The sequence below is a fragment of the Mesocricetus auratus genome, unplaced genomic scaffold (assembly GCF_017639785.1).
Source record: "Mesocricetus auratus isolate SY011 unplaced genomic scaffold, BCM_Maur_2.0 Super-Scaffold_100015, whole genome shotgun sequence".
NCBI lineage: Eukaryota > Metazoa > Chordata > Mammalia > Rodentia > Cricetidae > Mesocricetus > Mesocricetus auratus.
Window position 1 is genome coordinate 31463263 of NW_024429198.1, and position 21959 is coordinate 31485221.

The 21959-nt window shown below is 50.7% G+C and overlaps 1 protein-coding gene across 5 annotated transcripts in view; it reads left to right on the forward strand.

The window, feature by feature from the left end:
* The window catches only part of Slc12a7 (solute carrier family 12 member 7), an 83231-nt gene that overhangs the window by 15987 nt on the left and 45285 nt on the right, over positions 1–21959 (forward strand). For 2 of the 5 annotated variants that reach the window (XM_021235476.2, XM_005065436.4), the window contains exon 1: positions 14182–14382. The exons of 2 other annotated variants lie outside the window; for them this stretch is intronic. In XM_021235476.2, the coding sequence (XP_021091135.1) occupies positions 14259–14382 (124 nt within the window). In that variant the 5' untranslated portion in view covers positions 14182–14258. Of the gene's footprint in view, positions 1–14181; positions 14383–19278; positions 19610–21959 lie in introns of those variants that run through there. One more of the 5 variants, XM_040757741.1, reaches the window with a different exon arrangement.

The window sequence follows — 21959 nt, forward strand, 5'->3', positions numbered from 1 at the left end:
AGATTTGTTCAAGGCCTGGCCCCTAGAAAATGGAGGGCCTGTCATTCTCCATGCTTTGTCTGAGGGTTCTTAAGGATTTCATAGAGTGGGAAGGAAGAACACAGGACAGTGGTCTACAAGGCTGCTTGCTGAGTAGGGTCTTTATCATCCCTGGTGGGCTTCTTCCTGTGTCTCCCTTTAGAATCCACCGATCTTTCCCTGTGGGATTATTGCCTACCCACCCACAGCATCGCCTCAACAACTCAACATCTTCAAGGATGTAGTTTCCCATCAAGATGTGTTCCTCTGGGATGGGTCACATTCCCTCTAATTCCCATGCTAGAATTCACTGTGGTTGGGTAGCACAGTGAAGGGAGAGCTGGTGTGTGGAGTAGCAAGGCTGGATTTCTACATGGCTTTCTGGAAACACAATTTAACCCCTGCACCCCATTGTCTTTATAATTATCACTAGATCCACAGGGAGGGAACTCCCTGACTCTCACTCTGGGGAAAAGATAGTGTTAGATTTCAGTGGTGACTCCTATAAGACATCAGGTTTTTGGAATATGTTGCTTAAATCCCCAAGGCTTTAGCAATTTTCTTGTGGTCTTTCTGTGGCTGGCTTTCTGCTCACTCCTTTGTGAGCAGAGGTCACATTTTCTTTCGTTCCCATGCTAGTAGAGATGAGAAGCCACAGGGGAAGGGTAACATGGTGGAGTGAGAGCACAGTGTGGGTGTCACTGGAGTGAACACAGTGTGGGTGTCACTGGAGTGAGAACACAGTGTGGGTGTCACTGGAGTGAGAACACAGTGTGGGTGTCACTGGAGTGAGAACACAGTGTGGGTGTCACTGCAGTGAACACAGTGTGGGTGTCACTGGAGTGAACACAGTGTGGGTGTCACTGGAGTGAACACAGTGTGGGTGTCACTGGAGTGAACACAGTGTGGTGTCACTGGAGTGAGAACACAGTGTAGGTGTCACTGCAGTGAACACAGTGTGGGTGTCACTGGAGGGAGAACACAGTGTGGTGTCACTGGAGTGAGAACACAGTGTGGGTGTCACTGGAGTGAACACAGTGTGGTGTCACTGGAGTGAGAACACAGTGTGGGTGTCACTGCAGTGAACTCAGTGTGGGTGTCACTGGAGTGAACACAGTGTGCGTGTCACTGGAGTGAACACAGTGTGGGTGTCACTGGAGTGAGAACACAGTGTGGGTGTCACTGGAGTGAGAACACAGTGTGGGTGTCACTGGAGTGGGAACACAGTGTGGGTGTCACTGCAGTGAACACAGTGTGGGTGTCACTGGAGTGAGAACACAGTGTGGGTGTCACTGCAGTGAACTCAGTGTGGGTGTCACTGGAGTGAACACAGTGTGGGTGTCACTGGAGTGAACACAGTGTGGGTGTCACTGGAGTGAACACAGTGTGGGTGTCACTGGAGTGAGAACACAGTGTGGGTGTCACTGGAGTGAACTCAGTGTGGGTGTCACTGGAGTGAGAACACAGTGTGGGTGTCACTGCAGTGAACACAGTGTGGGTGTCACTGGAGTGAGAACACAGTGTGGGTGTCACTGCAGTGAACACAGTGTGGGTGTCACTGGAGTGAGAACACAGTGTGGGTGTCACTGGAGTGAACACAGTGTGGGTGTCACTGCAGTGAACACAGTGTGGGTGTCACTGGAGTGAACTCAGTGTGGGTGTCACTGGAGTGAACACAGTGTGGGTGTCACTGGAGTGAGAATACAGTGTGGGTGTCACTGGAGTGAACACAGTGTGGTGTCACTGGAGTGAGAACACAGTGTAGGTGTCACTGCAGTGAACACAGTGTGGGTGTCACTGGAGTGAACACAGTGTGGTGTCACTGGAGTGAGAACACAGTGTAGGTGTCACTGCAGTGAACACAGTGTGGGTGTCACTGCAGTGAACTCAGTGTGGGTGTCACTGGAGTGAACTCAGTGTGGGTGTCACTGCAGTGAACACAGTGTGGGTGTCACTGCAGTGAACTCAGTGTGGGTGTCACTGGAGTGAACTCAGTGTGGGTGTCACTACAGTAAACACAGTGTGGGTGTCACTGGAGTGAACACAGTGTAGGTGTCATGGTGGAGTGAAAGGTGCCTTATGTCAACTTGTTCTATCTTTTCTTGTCTTAACCTTAATTTCTGATTTTGTTTTGTCTGGTGTTTTGTTTTATTTTTAATCAGCTATTAAGCCTGGTGTTTTGATATCTCTAACTTCTCACAGCAAATTATCCTTGGGTCTGCAGCCCCTGCAGTGAATGCCAGAGCTATGTTTTCTTCTGCCTCTTTTGGGATTGAACAACAGTATTTATTTGTTTGCTTGTTTTAAGACGATTGAACATAGGGAATTGCTCTATGACTGAAGTATATTCCGTTTTCAGAAGAGCAATTTTTGTTTTTTTAATTTTTTTTAAATTAAAAACACTTTTATTTTATATAACAATCCCAGTTCCCTCTCCCTCCCATTCTCCCATTCCCCCCACCATCTCCCCATCCCACCCCCATTCACTCCTCAGAAAGTGTGAAGCCTCCCATGGGGGATCATCAAAGTCTGTCATATCTTTTGGGGCAGGACCAAGCCCCCCCCCTTATCTGGACTGAGAGAGTATCCTTCCATAGGGAATGAGCTCCAAAAAGCCAGTTCATGCACTAGGGGTTTCCCCAGCATGGACTTGACCCCTTTGCTCATCCCTCCTCCCTCTCTGCAACTGGACCTCAGGAGTTCAGCTCAGTATTTAGCTGTGAATCTCTGCTTCTGGTTCCATCAGCTACCGGATGAAGGCTCTATGATGGCATTTAAGATAGTCATCAATCTTATTACAGGGGAAGGGCATTTAAGGTAGCCTCTCCATTATTGCTTAGATTCTTAGTTGGGGTCATCCTTGTGGATCCCTGGAGATTTCCCTGGTGCCAGGTTTCTCGATAAGCCCATAATGGCTCCCTCTATCAAGTTATCTCTTTCCTTGCTCTCCTTCTGTGTCCTTCCCCTAACTCAATCTTCCTGATCCCTCATGTTCTCCTCCCCCCTCCCCTTCTTTCCCCTCTCTCCTCCCTCCCTCCTCCCTCCATGCCAGAAGAGCAATTTTTATAAGTAGGAATTACATTCTTAGATGTGGCCCTAGGTTTTCTTGAAACAGCTGCCCACGACTTGCTCGGAGCACTTGTAATTAAGGCCATTTGCGCCTGAGACCTCTGTGCTCTTATGAGTTACAGCCCTGCCCCGCAGGCATGCCTGTTTTGGGGCTCTGTTCCACACAGCCCTTGCTGCCATGTCTAGGCAGTGGACTAGGTTTGCCTTCATGGCCCCCATATCACTGGTCTGTATTTCTGAACTTTCTCAGGACCAGGCTTTCTGGTTTTATGGGTTTGAAATTGTCTTGATTCTGCCTCCATCTTCAAGAAGACATTTTCTGAGTGGTAATTTAGGTAGGAGAAATCCCAGCCTCCTGGGTCCACCCTTCCTCTAGCCACCGAAAATAAGAATTCTGCCGTGGCAAGAGATGGGGTTAAACATTCTTGCTTTCATTCTTTTTTAAATTAAGTTCACTTAAGTGATACCTAAAAGCACAAAGTTAAAGTTTGATATATAGAGTGTGTGTGTTTATGTGTGTGTGTGTGTGAGAGAGAGAGAGAGAGAGAGAGAGAGAGAGACAGAGACAGAGACAGAGAGGGAGAGAGGGAGAGGGAGGGAGGAGGGGGCACCACCCCTATGGTAAAGCATTCACAATCCTAGCACTGTAGAGCTGCAAGTACCTGTTAACCTAACTAACCTCTTTTTGGTGACTGTGATCTATCTCTCTCTCTCTCTCCCCCTCCTTCTCCTCCCTCTTCCCCCTTTCCCTCTCCCTCCCCTTCCATCCCCATCCCTCTACTCCTCCCCTCCCCTCTCCCTCTGTCAGGGCTAGGTATTGAACTCAGAGCCTCAAGCACCTATGCAAATGCTCTGCATGCCTCAGCCCCACCCCTGCCTCTAGAGAGATTTACCTTTTTGGTCTCTGCACTCACTGTGTCCTGCTATTGCACATCCTAGAAAGGATCCAGCTGTGCCTTGGGGGAGGTTGACCTGGTACAGCGAGTTTAGAGTTGTGAGGACCATGTGATGCTCATGTACTTCAATAGCAATCAAAGCTCATTTCCAAAATGTATTTTTAACTCATGCCCCGAGGAAATAGAAATTAATGACTTGCATTATTTACACAAAGAAGTTCACTTTTGATGGCAGACAGTATGTTTGTCTGACTCTGTCATGGGACTTAAGCCAAATATTTAAAGTTTGAATAAGGTGATTAAGCCAAGAGAGTTATCTAAGTCAGCAACTGCCAGGCAAACGTGTTTCTCCTTTTGTCTTCTTTTAATGAAATAGAAGAAGAGAACCGGGGAGGAGAAGAGGAAGCTTTTAGCTCAGTCTTTAAAGGCAACATTCGAACTTTGAAACTTGAGGAGAAGCCAGTCTGTTTGGCAAGTGTTTACCGCCCTTACCAATGTGCATGCAGGTCGCCCTGGCACACACAAATGCTCAGAGGTTGAGTATCCCGCAGCCTGTGGGGGAGGGACTACCCATAGTGCCTCAGTCTTCAGCTGCCCCATGGCCTTGCTGAGTGGCTGCCCCTCAGGGTACAAAGCCTTGCTGCACAGTTTTGCTCACTTATCTGGAAGTCCTTCTCTGGGATCCAGGATAGGTCTTCTGGGCTTTTAGGGGCTGGAATGATTTCCCAGCAGGGCTGCAGAGCAAGATGCCTGAGCCCCAGTGTGAAAGGCCCTAGGGTTAGCTCCTTTGGCCCCTCCAGTGGGCTGAGGGCCCTGCAGTACTTTCTGCCCTGTTTGCTGAGGTGCCTTCCTGTGCAGCATCAACACACCCCAAGAGTCTGTAAGAACGGCCATCTCCACCTGCCTGCAACCAAAGAGTGACCTTTGGCACAGGCCCGAAGTAGCTAATCAGTGCTAGGTTAATAATAGGACAGAGATCATGGTGGGAGGTAGCCTGCTTATCTCTGGGCAGTGACATCTGGTTAACCTAAAGGGTTGTGAAGTATTTCTGTCTGGACAGTGCTGCATGGGTTACAAAATATACTTGGTTTAGGTAGGGCCGGAAATCGTCCCCTATCCCTACCAGACAGGACCCCCCCCCTCCCCCGTGCCGCTTCTTGTTTTTTCCCAGATAGATTGTATGTGAATATGTGGTTCTCTACAAAAGCACTGGAATCCTTTAAAACCACTTTTATTCTGCTTAGATATATAGCCCGGGAACTGTTCTGCTCATTAGGGGGAAACTCATTTCACAGGAGAAATTACTCACAATGGCTAGGAGGTGGAATGTGACTGGATCTGGGAAGGAAGGACAGTGACACAGACTGCATCAGGGATGAGCCTGGAGGGCGTTGTGCTCAGTGACTCAAGCCAGGCACAAAGGGACAGATGTGTGACTCCACTCACACGATGCTGTATAGCTGAGGGAAGCATTTCAGGCCGCAGAACTGTGTCGAGGAGTTATGAGATTAATATTTATTTATTAATATTTGTTATTTACAGCTTTTGCAATCTTTTAATTCTTTTAAAAAGGAAAAAGCATAGCTGTGTGTGTGGTGATATATGCCTGTAACCCCTGCACTTGGGAGTCAGAAGCAGGAGGTTGGAGTAAGTTCAAAGGCTAGCCTGGTCTACATAGTGAGTGCCAGGCCAGTGGGGACTATGCATCAAGACCCTGTTTCAAAATAAGCAAGCAAACAAACACACCCTCAGAAAACCAAGCCTCCCCCCAACCAGGAAAAAAGCACTCAAATAACTAGATTAATTTTTTTCTCTTTTACTCATTGTTATATGTGAGTGATGGTGGGAAGGGATATGCTGTGGCATCATGTGGAGGAAGAGGGCAACTCTGTGGACTTCATTCTCTCCTATTTTACTTGGGTCTTGAGGATCAAACTCAGGTTACCAGGCTTGAGTGATTAGATGCCTTTGCCCACGGAGCCATCTTGCCAGCCCAAAGTAGATGTTTTTTTTTTAACAGTCACCTCACAAAGTGCCAGTAACAGTAGAGGGACAGTGACCTGTGGCCAGCTGTTTTCATGTGACATCCTGATGGCTACAGCTACCCTGCAAGGAGGGATTTTCTATTTGGGTGGATGTCAGCCAGGATTCTGACCCTGAGTGGGTTTGTTAAGTCTCACCTCCAAAGTCTCCTTGGCCTTGGACGGTCCACAAGGGGAGGGGCCTGGCTTGGCCAGAGGGTCAGCATGTCCTGATCTTCAGTCAGCTGGAAGGAGAGTGAATGAGTTGATGCAGCTTGCATGTCAGAAACACCGAGTCTGGAACACGCAGGGGTAGAGGGGAGAAGAGCACCATGGGGAGGGGGGAGAGCTGACCCTATCTCTATAGCCTGAGACATGTGTCCTACTGTGTGCACAGCCACAGCCGTGATGTCCCCTTGGAGATGTGACTTTGAAGTGGGCAGCTGGGCTGAGGAAGTTGGTATGGGATTCATCCTGTCATTCAGGAGCCACTTATCTCTAGGCATTGCACCACCCACAGGTCACTAGATGTCCGAGTGAGCATCTGTTCTGAGGCTGGGATGTGCACCTAACTGCTTTTCCCAGCATAACCTCCTCAGTTCCTGAGGGCAGCCTGGCCATGTGTCCTGACCCGTAGGGCCTGGGCAGGGCACCGATGGGCAGAGACTTCCTGGCATTTCCATTTATTCCAGGCTCCTAGAACCTGTTTCCTTATCCTGGCCCTGCCGTCCTTCTGCTAGATGTGTGACCTTGAGCAAGAGACTGAACCACACTGAGACCCACACAATAGGCACTGTATTATTCCTGTGCCTACAGATGTCTGTCTTCTCTTCCAGGGTATTTGGAGCTATGTACAAAAAGGGTTTAGGCTGTCTATTAGTCAGGGATCTCTAGAGGAACAGAACTTACAGAACACACACACACACACACACACACACACACACACACACGGGATTTATTAGAGTGGCTTACAGGCTGTGGTCTAGTTAGTCCAACAATGGCTGTCTACCAATGCAAGGTCCAAGAATCCAGCAGTTGTTCAGTCAGTGAGGCTGGAGTCTTAGATGGTCTTCAGCATACACCATAATCTTGGAAAACAGACTTGCCAGCAAGAGCAAGCTTCCTTCTTCCATGTCCTTTGTAGAGGCTGTCAGCAAAAGGTGTGGCCCACACTAACGGTGGATCTTCCCATCTCAAAAGATCCAGATTAAAAGTGGGTCCTCCCACTTCAAATGATTTAATGAAGAAAGAGCCCCTCACAGGTGTACCCAGCTGCTTGGGTTTTGGTCAATTCCTGATGTAGAAGTTGACAATCAAGAATAGTCACCATAGGCTGAGAAGTCGACTCAGCATGTAAAGTGCTTGCTTTGCTTGCACGAGGACCCGAGTTCAGATCCCCACACTTGTGTAAAAGCTGGGCATGAGGTACATGCCCCTGTAAACCCAGAGTCAGGGTGGTTGGAGACAGCTGGATATCTGGGGCATCTGGTAGAACTCAAACAGCAAGCATCAGTCAGTGAGAGATCTTGTCTCAAAAAATAACGTAGAGAGCAATACAGACAGACACCTGAAGTCAGTCGGTACAGATTTGCCATCAGTATCCCTTTGTGACCTTCAAATGTGCTCTTCACGCAGGGTAAACTGGAAAAATATTCCCCATGAAAATCTGCACATTTCTGTTCTCCCAACACAGGTGGAGAAGAGAGCCCAGTGTACATGACAGACCTGAAGTCTCTGGTCTTTGTATACATACTCATAACAAATGAACCCGTACACATATGTGTAACACACACACACACACACACACACACACACACACACGGGTGGGCAGAGGGGGGCCCAAGTGAGAATTTCCAGGAGAATTAAAGAGCATCAAGTCTGCAGTGAGGCTGTGAGCTACCGGGGAGATAGGATTGTGGCTCTTCCTAGCCGTGATGCAGACTGGTCACCATGGGGTCAGATCCATTGTGTGGGACAGAGCACTGTCTGAGAATTCTGATTGTAGAAATCCAGGCCTTGGAGGCAGGCACCTTTTTCACGGACTGGGACTAGATGAGTCCTTTTATACTATGTTGCCTTTGTGATTATCAAACATTTGCTGACTTGCCCTGTTCTGTTGACAAAGGGATGTGTCAGAAATAACCCAGATCTCTCCTTGCCAAGTAAATGTGGAACTTGCAGTCCAGCAGGCAGTCATTTGGGCATGGTGCAAGGCACAGGTTAGGTGGTTCTGGAATCTGTTGCAATACAAGGCAGAGCTTTGGGCTTTGAGGTTAGAGACTGGGAGAATAGTTCTGTGCTTTCCAAGACTGGATCAACTTACTTCCTCTTCCTGAGAACTGTCCAAGTATACTAAGACCCACTTCTGCCATCTGAATTGAATTCTGTGCACACAATCCCTGTTCCCACCAGATCAGGTCAAAACATGAGCATCCCTTGCATGTCTCCTATATAATCCTCAGGTTCGGGGTTTCCACTTCAAACCTCAGGTGAACAAAATTGCAAGCCCCTGCGCTGACGCTCAGCAAGGCAGTGAGAACACCTGGATTATGCGTGGCACTCGGGGAAGTGTGTTCGACGTGCCATGGCTGGGGCTGGTGTAAACTTGCCCCCAGTCTTCTGGTGTCTGTTGAGGTGGCATTTCTGGAGCATTGGCTCTCTGGTCCCTGATATACCAAAGTGACTGCACATTACACATGCCTCTGACAGCCTGGGAGCTGGGTGTGCTACAGCAGGGTAGAACTATCAACTGTCACTTGGGAGCCAGAGGTGGGGGCTGGAGAGCTGGCTCGGAGGTTAAGAGCACTGGCAGCTCCTCCAGAGGCCCCGAGTTCAATTCCCAGCAACTACATTGTAGCTCACAACCATCTGTAATGAGATCTGGTGCCCTCTTCTGGCCTGCAGGGATATATAGGCAGAACAATGTATACGTACCAAATAAATAAATCTTTTTTCCCCTCAATATATGTTTTAATTTAAATTAGAAACATGAATGCTTCACATGTTAACCCCAGCTCCCTCTCCAACCCCTCCTCCCTTGTCCCTCCATCAGCCTCCTCAGCCCCCCACCCAATCCCCACATCATTCCCCAGGGAGGGTGAGGCCCTCTTTGAGGGAATCTCCAAAGTCTGCCATTTCATCCAGGGCAGGACCTAAATAAATAAATCTTAAAAAAAAACAAACTATCACTCAGAGCAGTCTCTTATATGTGCCTACAGGGACTTCCCCACAAGCTGTCCTCTGTGGAGCAGCTGCTCAGTCCTGGCCTTTTTCCTATTGCCCCGTCGACACCTGTAGAGTACTCACACGTGTGCAGTGACTGTCATGTACACCGGGCTCTCTTCTCCACCCATGTTGGGAGAACAGAAATGTGCAGATTTTCATGGGGAATATTTTTCCAGTTTACCCTGCGTGAAGAGCACATTTGAAGGTCACAAAGGGATACCGATGGCAAATCTGTACCGATCAGCAGCTGCAGGTGACAAACAACATCACAAGCTAGGTTTCCTTGTCAGTTTCTGAGAGCCACATATGGGGTCTCCTGCCCAGCCAGACTCTCCTAGCTTGGGGACATCCGAGTAGTAAGCTGCACTTGCCAGTCCCTACAGCTGAGCAGAAGGACGCTAGCTGATAACTGTGATGGACAGTGCAATCTGAGAATGCGACCAGACAATGACATTGAATGGTCTTTTGGATGACACTCTGAATATGCCTTTGGTCTAAGCAGACTGGATTTTTGGATGAAGAAAGCATTGGGGAACTGGTTGACTGAAGGCAGATGGACCTTACCAGAGCCTAAGACTAGGTGCTCCTGTCCCTAGCTCACTCCTCACAGAACAATGATCTGTTCCTGACCATTGCAGGAATAATGTGTCGTGGGGAAGACCTATACGAAGTAGGGTATAGCCTTGATCTACCTTGAAGGCAGCCTCCCAAGGAAGGGCTCAACCTGGGCTGACCCTGAGATGCCAGAGCCTAGGGTTGTGGGTGACAAAGCCTAGTGGCTACAGGAAGTCCCTTCCTGCCTATGGTTATGTGCACCAAATCCCTGGATCTTTTATAAGACAAGCGGTCACAGATAGGAGCAGATGTTGCTGGTGTGCCATGGTTCCTTGAAGCTAACAGCTTGGAGTGGGTGATACCATATCACTGGAGATTGGAGACAGCAGCAGCTCCACCTGCCCGGAACCACTGAGCTCAGCAATGCCTGGGCAGCAGAGTTTCAGTGTGGCTTCTCTGGTCCCTGTGAAGAGGGCAGACTCATCTCTGAGGGTTAGGCTGGGGAAGAAGGTGGCAGGAGAGCCAGGCCTTTGCGTCTTATTTCTTGATTGTGTGCTTTAAGAGCACTCCTGAGGGACTGGGGAGATGGCCTGGTTGTAAGTGCTTTACTGAACCCCAGAACCCACACAGGAATCTTCATTCTTGTAATCCCAGCACTGTTGGGAGGTGGTGGGTAGAGACAGGTGGATCCCTGGAGGCTCAGTGGCCAGTTAGTGGGCTCTGTGTCAAAGTTCCAAACCAATGACAGACCCTCTGGGACAAAAGGCAGAAGGGCCCGCAGAGGGGGCTGGCACATGTACAGTACATGTGCACACCTATAACATGAGTATGCACATTCATGCACGTCCTTGTACACACACACACACACACACACAGAGAACACACACAGAGAGAGAACACACAGAGAGAGAGAGAACACACACACACACACAGAGAACACAGAGAGAGAGAGAGAGAACACACACACACACAGATACACACACAGAGAACACAGAGAGAGAGAGAGAGAACACACACACACAGATACACACACAGAGAACACACACACACACAGAGAGAGAGAGAACACACACACACACACAGAGACAGACAGACAGAGAGAGAGACAGAGAGAGGGGGGAGGGCACAGTGAGCCTGTAGTGACACACACTTCATTGCAGCTGTAGAAATTTTACAACTTAGTGCTCTTTGAATAACATGTTCTCAGAGTTCCTCAGTCTTTAACTTCCCTCTCTTTAATGTATGGTCTCAAGAAAAAAATGTATTTTCATGGATTGAGAAAAATTTACCCATCAGACTCTGTTGTCCTGCCCGAAACAGTTATAAAGCACAGTTGCATTTCCCTTTTTATAAACTTTGAAATCAGCAGAACACCCCTCACACCTCCGGGAAGGTCTAGCAGCTGAGCACTGGTGCGATGGGAGCCACTTAGTTTCTCTCAAGTTAAAATAATTGGTGCTGCCTTGGTCCTGAGGCTCTCCACCCTGGGTTGATGGAAATCTTCTATCTCTGCTACCCTGCCCGTTCTATGGGCTCTTCCTTCTGTGAGTCAGCCAAGCTCAGTGGGCACCCTCTTGCCCCTTCAACTCCCAGCATACATGAATGGGTTCCTCCATAGCCCTCCTTAGTTTCACTAGGTGCAATGCCCAGTGCTGTCCGAGTTCCTCAACTTGTGGGCACAGTAATGGACCTTGCTGTGTGATCGGTCAGCCACAGGAAATGGGTCTGAGAGACAGTAAACTATAGCTTTCATGTCTGCACATGTGTGTAATCCCAGTGCTTGAGAGGTAGAGGTAAGATGATCAGGAATCCAAAGTCATCTTTGACTAGATATTGAAATTTGAGGCCAAGCTGGGCTATGAGACCCTCTCTTAAAAAACAGTAGTGGGCAGGGAGAGAGTGAGGGTGGGTATCAAGTAGTAGCCTGTCTGGAGAGGTCACTCGTGGGGAGCTGAGGTTGAGAGGGTCCCCGGAAGGCTTCTGGGGCCGGCAGATCCATCCTGACCCTATGGGGGTCCTTGTACCTGGGTCTGCTCACTCCAAAAGGGCTCTAATCCTTCCAGGTGATCCTTTTGTGCTCACTATGGGGATAATAGTATTACTGTTCAGAGGGGGTACAGCTTTTAAGTTTCAGTGATGAGCTCCCTGAAACCTCCTTTGGGTGACTTTGGCTTGCCCTCTTGGGGCTTTTTTCTTTTTTTGTTTTTTCCAGACAGGGTTTCTCTGTATTGTTTTGGAGGCTGTCCTGGAACTCGCTCTGTAGACCAGGCAGGCCTCAAACTCACAGAGATCTGCCTGCCTCTGCTTCCCAAGTGCTGGGATTAAAGGTGTGAGCCACCAATGGCCGGCCAGGGGGCTGTTCTTAACTGAGTGGATATATCTGTCTCCCCCAGAAGTGCCTCCCCATCTTTCTGAAGAGAAAGTCACTGTTTCCACTTAAGGTCCAGCTGATCAAGGGAAACAGGTTAAACTCCAGCTTCCTAGTTGCTATGGATGGCTTCTGGAGGGAGGTGGGGTGACCATGAGGCCTGAGCAAGCTGCATCCCACCCCCTACAGGAGCTGGAGTTAACTGTATGAGGGGCCATTTCCGAGTGGTCCATGTTTCCTTCAAGCTCCTGACCAGAAGAACCTTCCTGATAGAGGGTAGAAAGCAGGCCTTATGGGGGGTACCGTTGAGCTTCCACAGAAAAGACTTTTTCTGAGTTGGTTTTGAAATGTTTTATTCTCAGTCTATGCAAAGTCCTGTAACTCCTGCGCCCCAGTCTGGTCACTGGCCTGGCAGCTGCCTTCAAAACCATGTGCCTGGTTGAACTGGGCCAGGCTGTCCTGGTTGACACTGTTCCAATGTTGTGAGCAGGTCTCGCTGTTACCACAGGTGTTTCTGTTTGACCATGTAAAACTGTTTTGGGTGATTTGTGGCACCTGGGGGCTATGGCTTTTTATGTGATGTGCTGGGTATAATACCAGGGTCTCTGAAATGATAGGGAATCCTATCCCACTGAGCTGCACCCCAAGCCTGCCCCTAACATTTTCGTTTAGTTCTCCCCTTATGAGTATTGATTGCTAACAGTTTTCACCGAGAATGCACAAAGAAGAAGAACTATGACTTCCTCTGTGTTGGTATTCTGGAACTCCTTGTTTAAATCTTCCTGTTATTACCCTGGGAATTTACCTTATTTCCTTAGGAACCAAACTCTAGGAAGGAAGCACCATCAGCCGAGGTTGGGGGGCAAGGGTTCCCCAGGTTGGGTCTTGGGACACTACTGCCAGCAGGTACAAAGAGACTGGGACTTGGCAGGTCCCAGAGGCCAGTGACCTTCTTGGGTGCAATTTGCAGGGAAAAGGGGCCGGCCAAAGAAACACACTTTGGTCCTGAAACCAGAACCAAAGAAATGCACCCTGAATCTACTGCCAAAGAAACACATTTTGCCCCTAGAATCAGAGTCAGTCAAAGAAATACACCCTGGCCCTAAAATTAGAGCCAAAGGGCTAAAAATGACCAGTGAAAGAAATGCACTTTGGCCCTGAAACCAGAGCCAAATCTGACCCTGAACCTGAGCAGAAAACCAATCAATCCCTGAGCATGAGATCTAGCCAATCTGAGCCCAGGGATTGAAATCTGACCAATCCCCACCCTGGAAATCTCCCTGGAGAACTCTTACAGTCAGGAAGCCTTTCCCTGAAGCAGGGCTGTAAGCTGTGGTATTCCTTGGCTCCCGGTTGCCAGAATACTTTTCCAACCCGAGTTGTAACATTCGGTATCCTGTAGCTGTGTGCACCCAAGTGCCAGAATACTTTTACATCCTAGTGGCAATGCTTACAGAATTAACCTCAGGGTGCACAAAGCCCCAAAGAACAGCTCCTCCTGGCTAGCCATAGCTCCTCCTGGGCTAGGTTAGCAGACCCCACATCTCCGGCGTTGGTAGGGAAGCTGAGCTGCAGACAGGCTGGGAGACAGATCTGTAAGGCGGTGGGAGAAGAGCCTCCCACAGCAGTTTGGAGTGAGAATGGGAGAACTGAAACTGAGGAAGTGGTTGAGTGACCCGCTCTTGGAGTGTAGGGAGCCTGTGCTGTGAGCAGGGGTATGTGTGGGGGGACGTGGTTCTGTGGGGCAGGACTGGACTCTCCCGGTGCTGAGGGAGGTCTGCTTCTGTGTTCAGTTCATTGTGCAGTGGCCTCTAGGGACTGGGTTTTTGGGTGCGGAATCCTTGAGGGTACAGTGTTCTGGACGGATAACCCAGGGACTGTGGCCTCCGGGGGGCGGAGTTGTAGGAGGGCGGGGTCTTGAGGGGGCGGGGTCATTTGGGAAGCCGCCCCGCCCCGGGCAAACTTTTCCTGGACCGTGGGGGCGGGCAGGTGAGATCACGTGGTGGCCGGGGCGTGCCTGGCCGACCCCGCCCCTACGCCGGAGTCCGGCGGCAGCTGCGGCGCGGCGGCGTGCGGCTCCTGCGGACCGCGAAGTCTAGCGGAGCCATGCCCACGAACTTTACCGTAGTGCCTGTGGAGGCGCGCGCCGACGGCTCCGGGGACGAGGCTGCCGAGCGTACGGAGGAGCCGGCGTCCCCCGAGAGCGCGGATCCTGCCTTCCTTACGTCGGGTGAGCTTGGCGGCACCTGCCGCGGGACAAAGACAGAGGCGGCTGGGCCCTCCCGCCGCCGCTGGGCCGCTCCGGCTCGTTGGGTGGCAGCGGCCCGCGGCGCATAGCCGGGCTATGGGAAGGGGTCAGGAGGGCCAGCCGGTGCCTGCCTGGCTCTCAGAGGAGTGACTCGGGACCCGGAGAGGATTCTTGGGCTGGTGGTTTGTTGGTCCTGTCCGTTCCGTCCCAAGAACTCACTGCCCTGCTCCTCGCACGGGCTGCATGGGGTGCGTAAGTCTGTTGGCCTGGCTCGGGCAGCCCTGGGGGCGCGGTCTCCACCTCTCTGCATGGCCTCCCTGGAGCACCGAGGCTTGAGCACCGGAAACGACTTAGCCTGGCAACTCTGACGGGACTAGGGAGGAGTTGCAGAGCTGTTGGAGGTACCTATGGAAAAGGGAAGGCCCAGGTGCCTGGGTGGCACCTGGGAGAGAGCTCGAGGTGCCGACCTCTGAGTGGGTGGTCTCATTGACACAGGGCTTTCTCTGGGCCTGTTTTGCTTTGCTTCAGGCCGGCCCAGGGCAGTCGTCTAATAAATCCGACTGGGATCCCAGATCTGCCTGTACTGACCTTGGACAGGCTAAAACTCCCGTGGGATCTTAGGGGGAAGGACAGAGGCCCGAGTAAGCCTGGGGAGGGGGCTGCGCTTTCTGAGCGCGGGCTTGTCTTTGTTTCCAGGATCCCGAGCTCTCTGGCACTTTCACTTTCCCGCAGGGTGGGGAGGGGCCTGAGAAAATCCCTCTCCATCCCAGCTCCTAGGACCCAGTTCCCCCTCTGCTGATGGCAAGTCACCTTGAACTGGTTGCTTCCTCTGTTTTAGACCTAGATGCTAACGGGCCGTTTCCTCAGGCTGTTCAGGTGAAAAGACACAGCACCGACTCACAGCTGCAGCTGGTCTTGCACACACCCCTGCCCCACATGCCTTACATTGAAGACTTGGGGAACTCCAGGCTCTGGGTCTGGAAGGAAAAGAGGGTGAGGTTCTCAGGAGACGGCTCTTTCATATAACCTCAAAGCGTTTACTGCCCAGTGTACAGGCAGGAAAAGCTGTGCTTCCTCTGGTCACACTTTGAGGAGCCTGCAGACACAGGCTAGGCGTGCAGGCCAGGAAGTGGCTTAGCCTAGGTCAGGCACCTATCCATCTTAGTGACTGTTTAGGCTTCCTCTGCATAGACTTAGCATGCTGTCTCAGGGCTGCTGCCTGGCTAAATACACAAAATCAGTTCAGAGGTGGAGGCAGAATCTAGAAACCGAGACTCAGTGTCCCGCAGTCAGGGAGAGTGGACAGCATCACAGTGGTCCTCAGAGTAGAGCCCTACCAACACCCTCTTCCTGGTCTCCAGTTTTTCTTTTGATTCTTTTTTTTTTTTTTTTTTGTCCTCTCTACTATCAGGGCCCTCAAGTAGTGCCTGCAGTCAGGGCTGAGGATTCAACTTCAAGGAAGGCAAGTAACTGTTAGGATTCTTACTTCCAGCCGCTGTTAGATTATAAGGAGGACAAGCTTGCACTTTCAGTTTACTTTGTTGTTTTGAGATACAGTCTTATGTAGCCTTAAACTCAATATGTAGCTGAAGATGACCTTGAACTCCTGATCATATGCTGCCTCTGCTTGTATTACCGTAATGTGTTGCCACACCCACTGTGTTTTCTTTTTTAAATATGTTGCTGATTGGTAGATTGGTATTGAACCAGAGCTTGGTACGTGCTAGGCAAACACTCTACCAACTGAGTCACACCCCCAGCCCTGTGTATGTGTTTTAATGATCTTTTTATGGTCCAAGTTGAACTGAGTCACTTGGCTGGGGCTCATGTAGAACTTGCAGCTTGGTGCTTTGAGTACTTCATATTTCTATAAAGATATGGTTTTGAAACTTAAGCTAGTGTACCGTGCCAGGGTGAATGTACTGTATTCTCAAGTGTGCTCGATTTTTGTCCTGTTTCTAACAGGACCTTCAGAACCCAGCCAGTGGTAGGGAAGAGAGCCCACACTTGGTTGTTGGTGGGAAAGTCCTGTACAGGCATGAAAGTTTTCCAAAGGTCTAGTGTGTGGTCAACAGGCCAAGGACACAGGAGTCACCATTGTACACTGAGTCTAGTCCTGCCTCCTATGCAATCCCTTGACAGTCCTTGAAAGTATTGTTTTCTGGACATGTGTCCTGCTTGTTGCTTTTGGTGAAGTGAGTTTGGGAGACCTCATCGGGTGTGCCTCCAAGGATCGAAGTAGCAGTGGAACTGTGCTCTCGTGGGCCATCCCAGCTTGCACAGCCAGTGTCTTTGGGACCAGAATGAGGGTCTGGCAAGGCCAGGTCTACCTAGGAACCTCTTCAACCTATAAATGTATGGCTATAGGGAGCCAGCTACCCTTTTGGGCCTCGTGCAGCTTCTATCCCAAGGAAGCAGGTCCTGTAAGGGTAGGAGGTAGACCTTTGCCTGGCCCATACTTAACCTTGACCTCCGCTGCTACTGTGTGACCCAGACAGGGCCTGGCTGGTAGTTTAATGGCAGAAATGAAGTTGGCCCTATCTTCTAGATAGTGTGAGTCTACTTATAACGTCCTTGGCCCCATGTAAAGTGAAAACGATTGGGCAGGGGGAGGGGCAAGTGTGGAAAGTGGGATGCCCGCATTTTGCTTCCTCGATTTTCCACCTTCTGGTTTCCACTCACGAAGGGCCCTTTGCGTGAACGTTTGAGCGTGTGTCTGGGAGCACTTGGGATGGTGCCCCCAGGGCAGGGATCATACCCCTTAGCCTTTCTGCAGGACAGAAGTTGGACCTGGATTATATTTATCGTGAGATTCCTCCAGAAGAGGAAAAGGCATGTGAATTCTTGGTGTTATGCTGGTGTATTTTCAGTGTGTAGGAGCAGAGGGGGACACTACTTGGGGCCAGGATACGTCCTATCTGACCTTAGAGTCGAACATCATTAGATCTCAAGACTTTGGGAAACCATGTCAGGGAAGATGAAAGGCCCCTGGTGAGGTGTCCCAGGCCTAGGAAAGGAGTTTCCACAATGTACTCATGCTGGATTTATTGTGGGGTAATCACTGCCTGGTGGCCCCTCCACTCCAGGTCAAAGCTGAAGTCTGGGCGGGCTTCCTTCCAGTCTGATTGCAGGTCCCTTCTCAATTCCATCCACGTGATCTCATGTTCTCTAGCTGGCTTCATCTTAGTTATCTGGGGACTTCTTACTTCCCTCTGTAGAGGTGACCCTGTCTGCTGACACACTGACTGAGGCAGCCTGAGTCACCTTTGTCCTGTGTGGTGGTTGAGTGTAGGCTGGGCAGTGGATAGTGTTGTGTGTGTCCCTCGGGGCTGCTGCTGATGGGGTGGTGAAGTGATTCTCTGCCCACTTGGCTGGGGAGGGATTCACGGTTGGGACATCAGGATTCAGAGAACAGTACAGTTAGGAAACAGACTGAGCACCAGACTCTAGGCCCCGCCCTACCAGGCTAAGACAGGAATAACAGCCTGGGGTTTTCAGGAAAGGATGTGTCACACTAATCCAAGCAGGGCCTGATGAGTGTGGACTCTAGCACCATCTTGCTGGGAGACCTTGAAGATGGGGCTGAACGTGTGAGCACATCTTCTTGGGGGTTCTTAAAGATGAGGCTGAGGGTTATTCACAGAGGTAGCAACATCTAATGTGCATGGAATCAGTCTGTGTACCTTTTCAAGCCAAAGATGGTGTTGGAGTTATTGTTTAGTGGTAGGATGCTTGCCTTGGGGCCATGGGTTTGATCTCCAATGCTGTAAGACAAGCTGTACAAAAACAGCTAGAGGAAACAAAAGATCTCACTGAGCAGGGACTGCTGGGAGCCCAGATGGTTGAGGACTGTGTCCTACCTCCTCCCAGCTGTATCCATGCAACAGGCCCTTCCCTTAGGAGTCAGTGGTATACAGGTGTCAGCACCCATTTATCTTGCCTAGCCCATGTTCATGTGTGTGAGCATGCATATATGCACTGGGTGTGCACATGAGGGTAGAGGGTCTGGCTCCTCCCCAATAGGTCACATGGCATCGGGCATTGGCCTTTTCTGTGGTCAGACTTCTACTAAGTGTTTGGATATCACTTTTTCTGGTGTGACCCTCAAGAGTGATGAGGTACCTATGTGTTCTAAGTCTGACTCTTTCCCCAGCCACCCAGTCTTTGTCTTTTTTAATGTGAGGCTCTCCTGGGCCTGGAAATGCTGGAAAGCCTTTGCCTAGGCTTTTTGACCACTCCGCTGAATGAATGTCTGAACTGCTTCAAGGGGTTGAAGAGACAGCCCTTGTGATGAAGGGCCCTCTAATGGCCCAACATAGTGCCATGCCCCTTAACACCAAGCAGACTTGGGCTGGCCGGGAACTGGGCACTGCAGTCATGTTGACCTAGAAAGATCATCTGCTAAGGCTGTGTCCAGATGGATTCCCTGCCTCATCCTGGTACAGCAGGAGCCTAACGTGTTTTGTGGTACAATGTGTGATGCAGAGTAAGCTATGGTTGTCGAGGAGATACATGCGGGATTCTGAGGATCCTGACGTGTTGCCCGCAGGAGCAGTGAGAGAGTGGGCATGCGTTCCTTGGGATATGGGGAGCAATGAGGACCTTTGGTAGGGTGTTCAAGGGATGGACGTGAACCACTCACCAGTGGCGGCAGAGACAAACATGTGGTTGGCTTCCAGAAATGCAGTCTTATATATAGCCCTAGAAGACATGTGAAGGGCCTAGGCTGACGATAAGCTTAGCTTTTGATGGTGAGTCAGGGTAGCCATGGGGTGCTGAGGTGACTAGGGGAATTCCATAGGAAAGATGGCCTTGAACTTGGCAGGTGTGCATGCCTCGGGGGTTGAGGCAACTCCAGCAGAGCAGGGCCCCCATGAACTCTAGTGTGAAAAGGCTTTCCTTAGAAAAAAGAAGCCAGCAGTGGATGGCATTGCTGAGAGGCTGCTGGACTGTGTCCTTAGCACACTAATTTACCTGTTTGTGCTGGGTGTGGTCCTGTGGCATTACATGCTATTTCTAGTACATCCCAGGTATTGCATTTATAATCTACGAGCTGCTCTGGGTGGTAGACTGGCTGAGGAGCAGCTGACATGGACGACTGCATTTATAGATACAATATCACCTTCTGAGCCTGGAGAGCTGCCCACGTCTTACCTGGGTTCTGTACACAGCAGCGGGACAACGCCAGGAACCATGTTACTTGGCTTCCGTGAGTGGTGTTCGTGGACTTCAGAGTGGTTTTCCTTTAGGTAGACGGTCCCAAGTGTCCCTTACTTAGAGTTGTGTGGCTTCTGGTGTACGTATTCTGTGGTCAGAAGATTCAGAGAGAGGAGGAGCTTTTGTCCAGGGCATAGAGCCTGTTACACAGAGGCAGCACCGGAGCTTTCAGCAGTGTCTGGCTTGATAGGACCTTAGCAGGAGTTTTGGTCACATCCAGAAGACCATTTGGGAGCTGTCACTCTGCCTGCCTGGCAGCGAATGGAGGGAGGGGAGAGAAGATGACCTTGTCAGGGCCGCCGCCTACTGGATGTAGGACCACCACCTTAGCACCCTGCTAGATCCGACCGGGAGTGTCATGGCAGGCACGCGCTCCGGTGTTGAGGGGCGGTGGCACTGGACCGGGGCCGCTGCCTTCTGGTGCTTCAGACAATGCCTCCCTCGTTAGTTGTACAGTTGGGTGCAATGCAGGGTCAGAAACCCAGTAGTGTAGCAAGGAGGGTAGGTGCTGGACTGCCTGCAGTTCCCTTTGCTCTCCAGACATTAAGCCCTGCCTTTGCAGGCAGAGGGCAAAGTTTGGTGTTTACTGTTAAGTATTAACCACTGTTCCCAAGCTCCCATGGGCAAGCCCTGGCCAAATGGCCGGGTGGTATTTGGAGTGACAGCTGCATTGGCGGTAACTACTGGAGTGTGAGTCCTGTTGGGCTGGGCCTTCTAGGGGGAAGACTTCTCTACCCAGAGGCAAGAGAGACTTGTATAGACAGGAATGGATGGCACTGAGGAGTAGGCAGATAGTCTTGGGGCTGTGAGTGGCTTGTGGTGCCAGGTCCTAGTGAGTGCTGACTCTTGAGTCTCCACCGGGGATCATTCATAGAGAGGTTACTACCTCCCTTTATGCAAAGGAGGGAAACTGCCCTTCATGGTAGGGTCTGGTCTGTGCAGATAAGCCTTCCGCTTGTGCTCAATAGCAGGCCCACCTTGGTGATGAGGCTGCCAGCTCTCTGTGTGTGTATGTCCATGATGACCACAAGATTTGGGGGTTCTGAGTGCCTAGTTATGGGGTCCCTGGGTGTGGGTTGCTGAGTAAGCATGTCAGCTGGTGCTGGTGTCTCGGGATCTGGGATGCCTTCAGGTAGGAGGCAAGACTGGCACTACGAGCCAGTCACTGGGTTACCTAGGCTGTTTCCTCCTCCTTCAGTAGGTTTGTTTTAAGAAAACCATTGGGTCAGGGTATAGAGGTGGGCTGTTATGTTGGGGTACAAGCTGTCAGCGTCAGTTCTTGATCTGGTAGCCTCAGAACCACACAAGCACCTTGTGTGACTCACAGCCCCATGAGGGAAGGATCTAGGGATTCTAGGGAGGAAAAAGAGGTGGCAGCCCAGACCTGTTTTCACTGTTAGACTCACATTCACTGCCTTGCTGGTTTGAGCTGCTCTACACTTTCAGTGCTGGGGCTTGGGAGTCGCCATCTCTGGCCCTATGGTAGCCTGAGCTCCTGTCTTAGATGTGTGCCCTTTTTAGGGTGACCCATTTCTGAAGCTGGAAAATGGCTAGAGCATCTCTTTGTGCCCCCTTTTCCTCCCAGGACCTGGTCTCTTACGAAGGTGGCTGTGACCTCTCATCTTTGGTCCATTCTTCTGTGGGTCTCTGGCGCCAGCAGGCCGGGCCTGGCTTTCAGGGAAGCTCAGCAAACATCTGATGGTCACTGGGGAGGGCTGAGTGCTCTGGAGGTCAGAGGAGAGAGTGCCAAGCAGCTCTTGGGTTTCCCTTTTCATTTAATGGAGGGACGTGACCACAGCCCAGACGAGTTTGTAATGGAGGGACGTGACCACAGCCCAGACGAGTTTGTAACTGAAGCTGCCCCTGGGAGGGTCTAACTGGTGTCCTACAGGGTGCTGATCCAGGCTCAGGGCCTGTCCTCTGCTTTGTCCTTGGTCTCTTGTACCTGGACGTTTGGGGAACAGCATGCCCCTTCTCAGCTCTGATGCTGCTCTGCTCTCTGGGGAAGGGAGCTGGGTGACGGGGATGTTGGAGAGTGAGGACATCAGAAGCTGCCTTCCTAAAGTCTTCCAGATTGAAAGCCCCAGACCTACATACTGCTTATGCAGCGTCTAGGGCTCTGGTCCCTTAGATGCCCAGTGTTTCTGGGGTCTGTCCCCTCAGTGGCATAGTCTGCAACTCTAACTTCTTGTGGCTTTGTGTGGGGTGTATATTGCCATGTAGATGAGCACTGGGGATGTTTGCATGCATATGTGTGCATGTGTATACGCATGGCATGTACAGTAAGTGCAGTGTACATGTGGTTGTCATGGTGTATGGTATGGATGAATACATATGTGTAT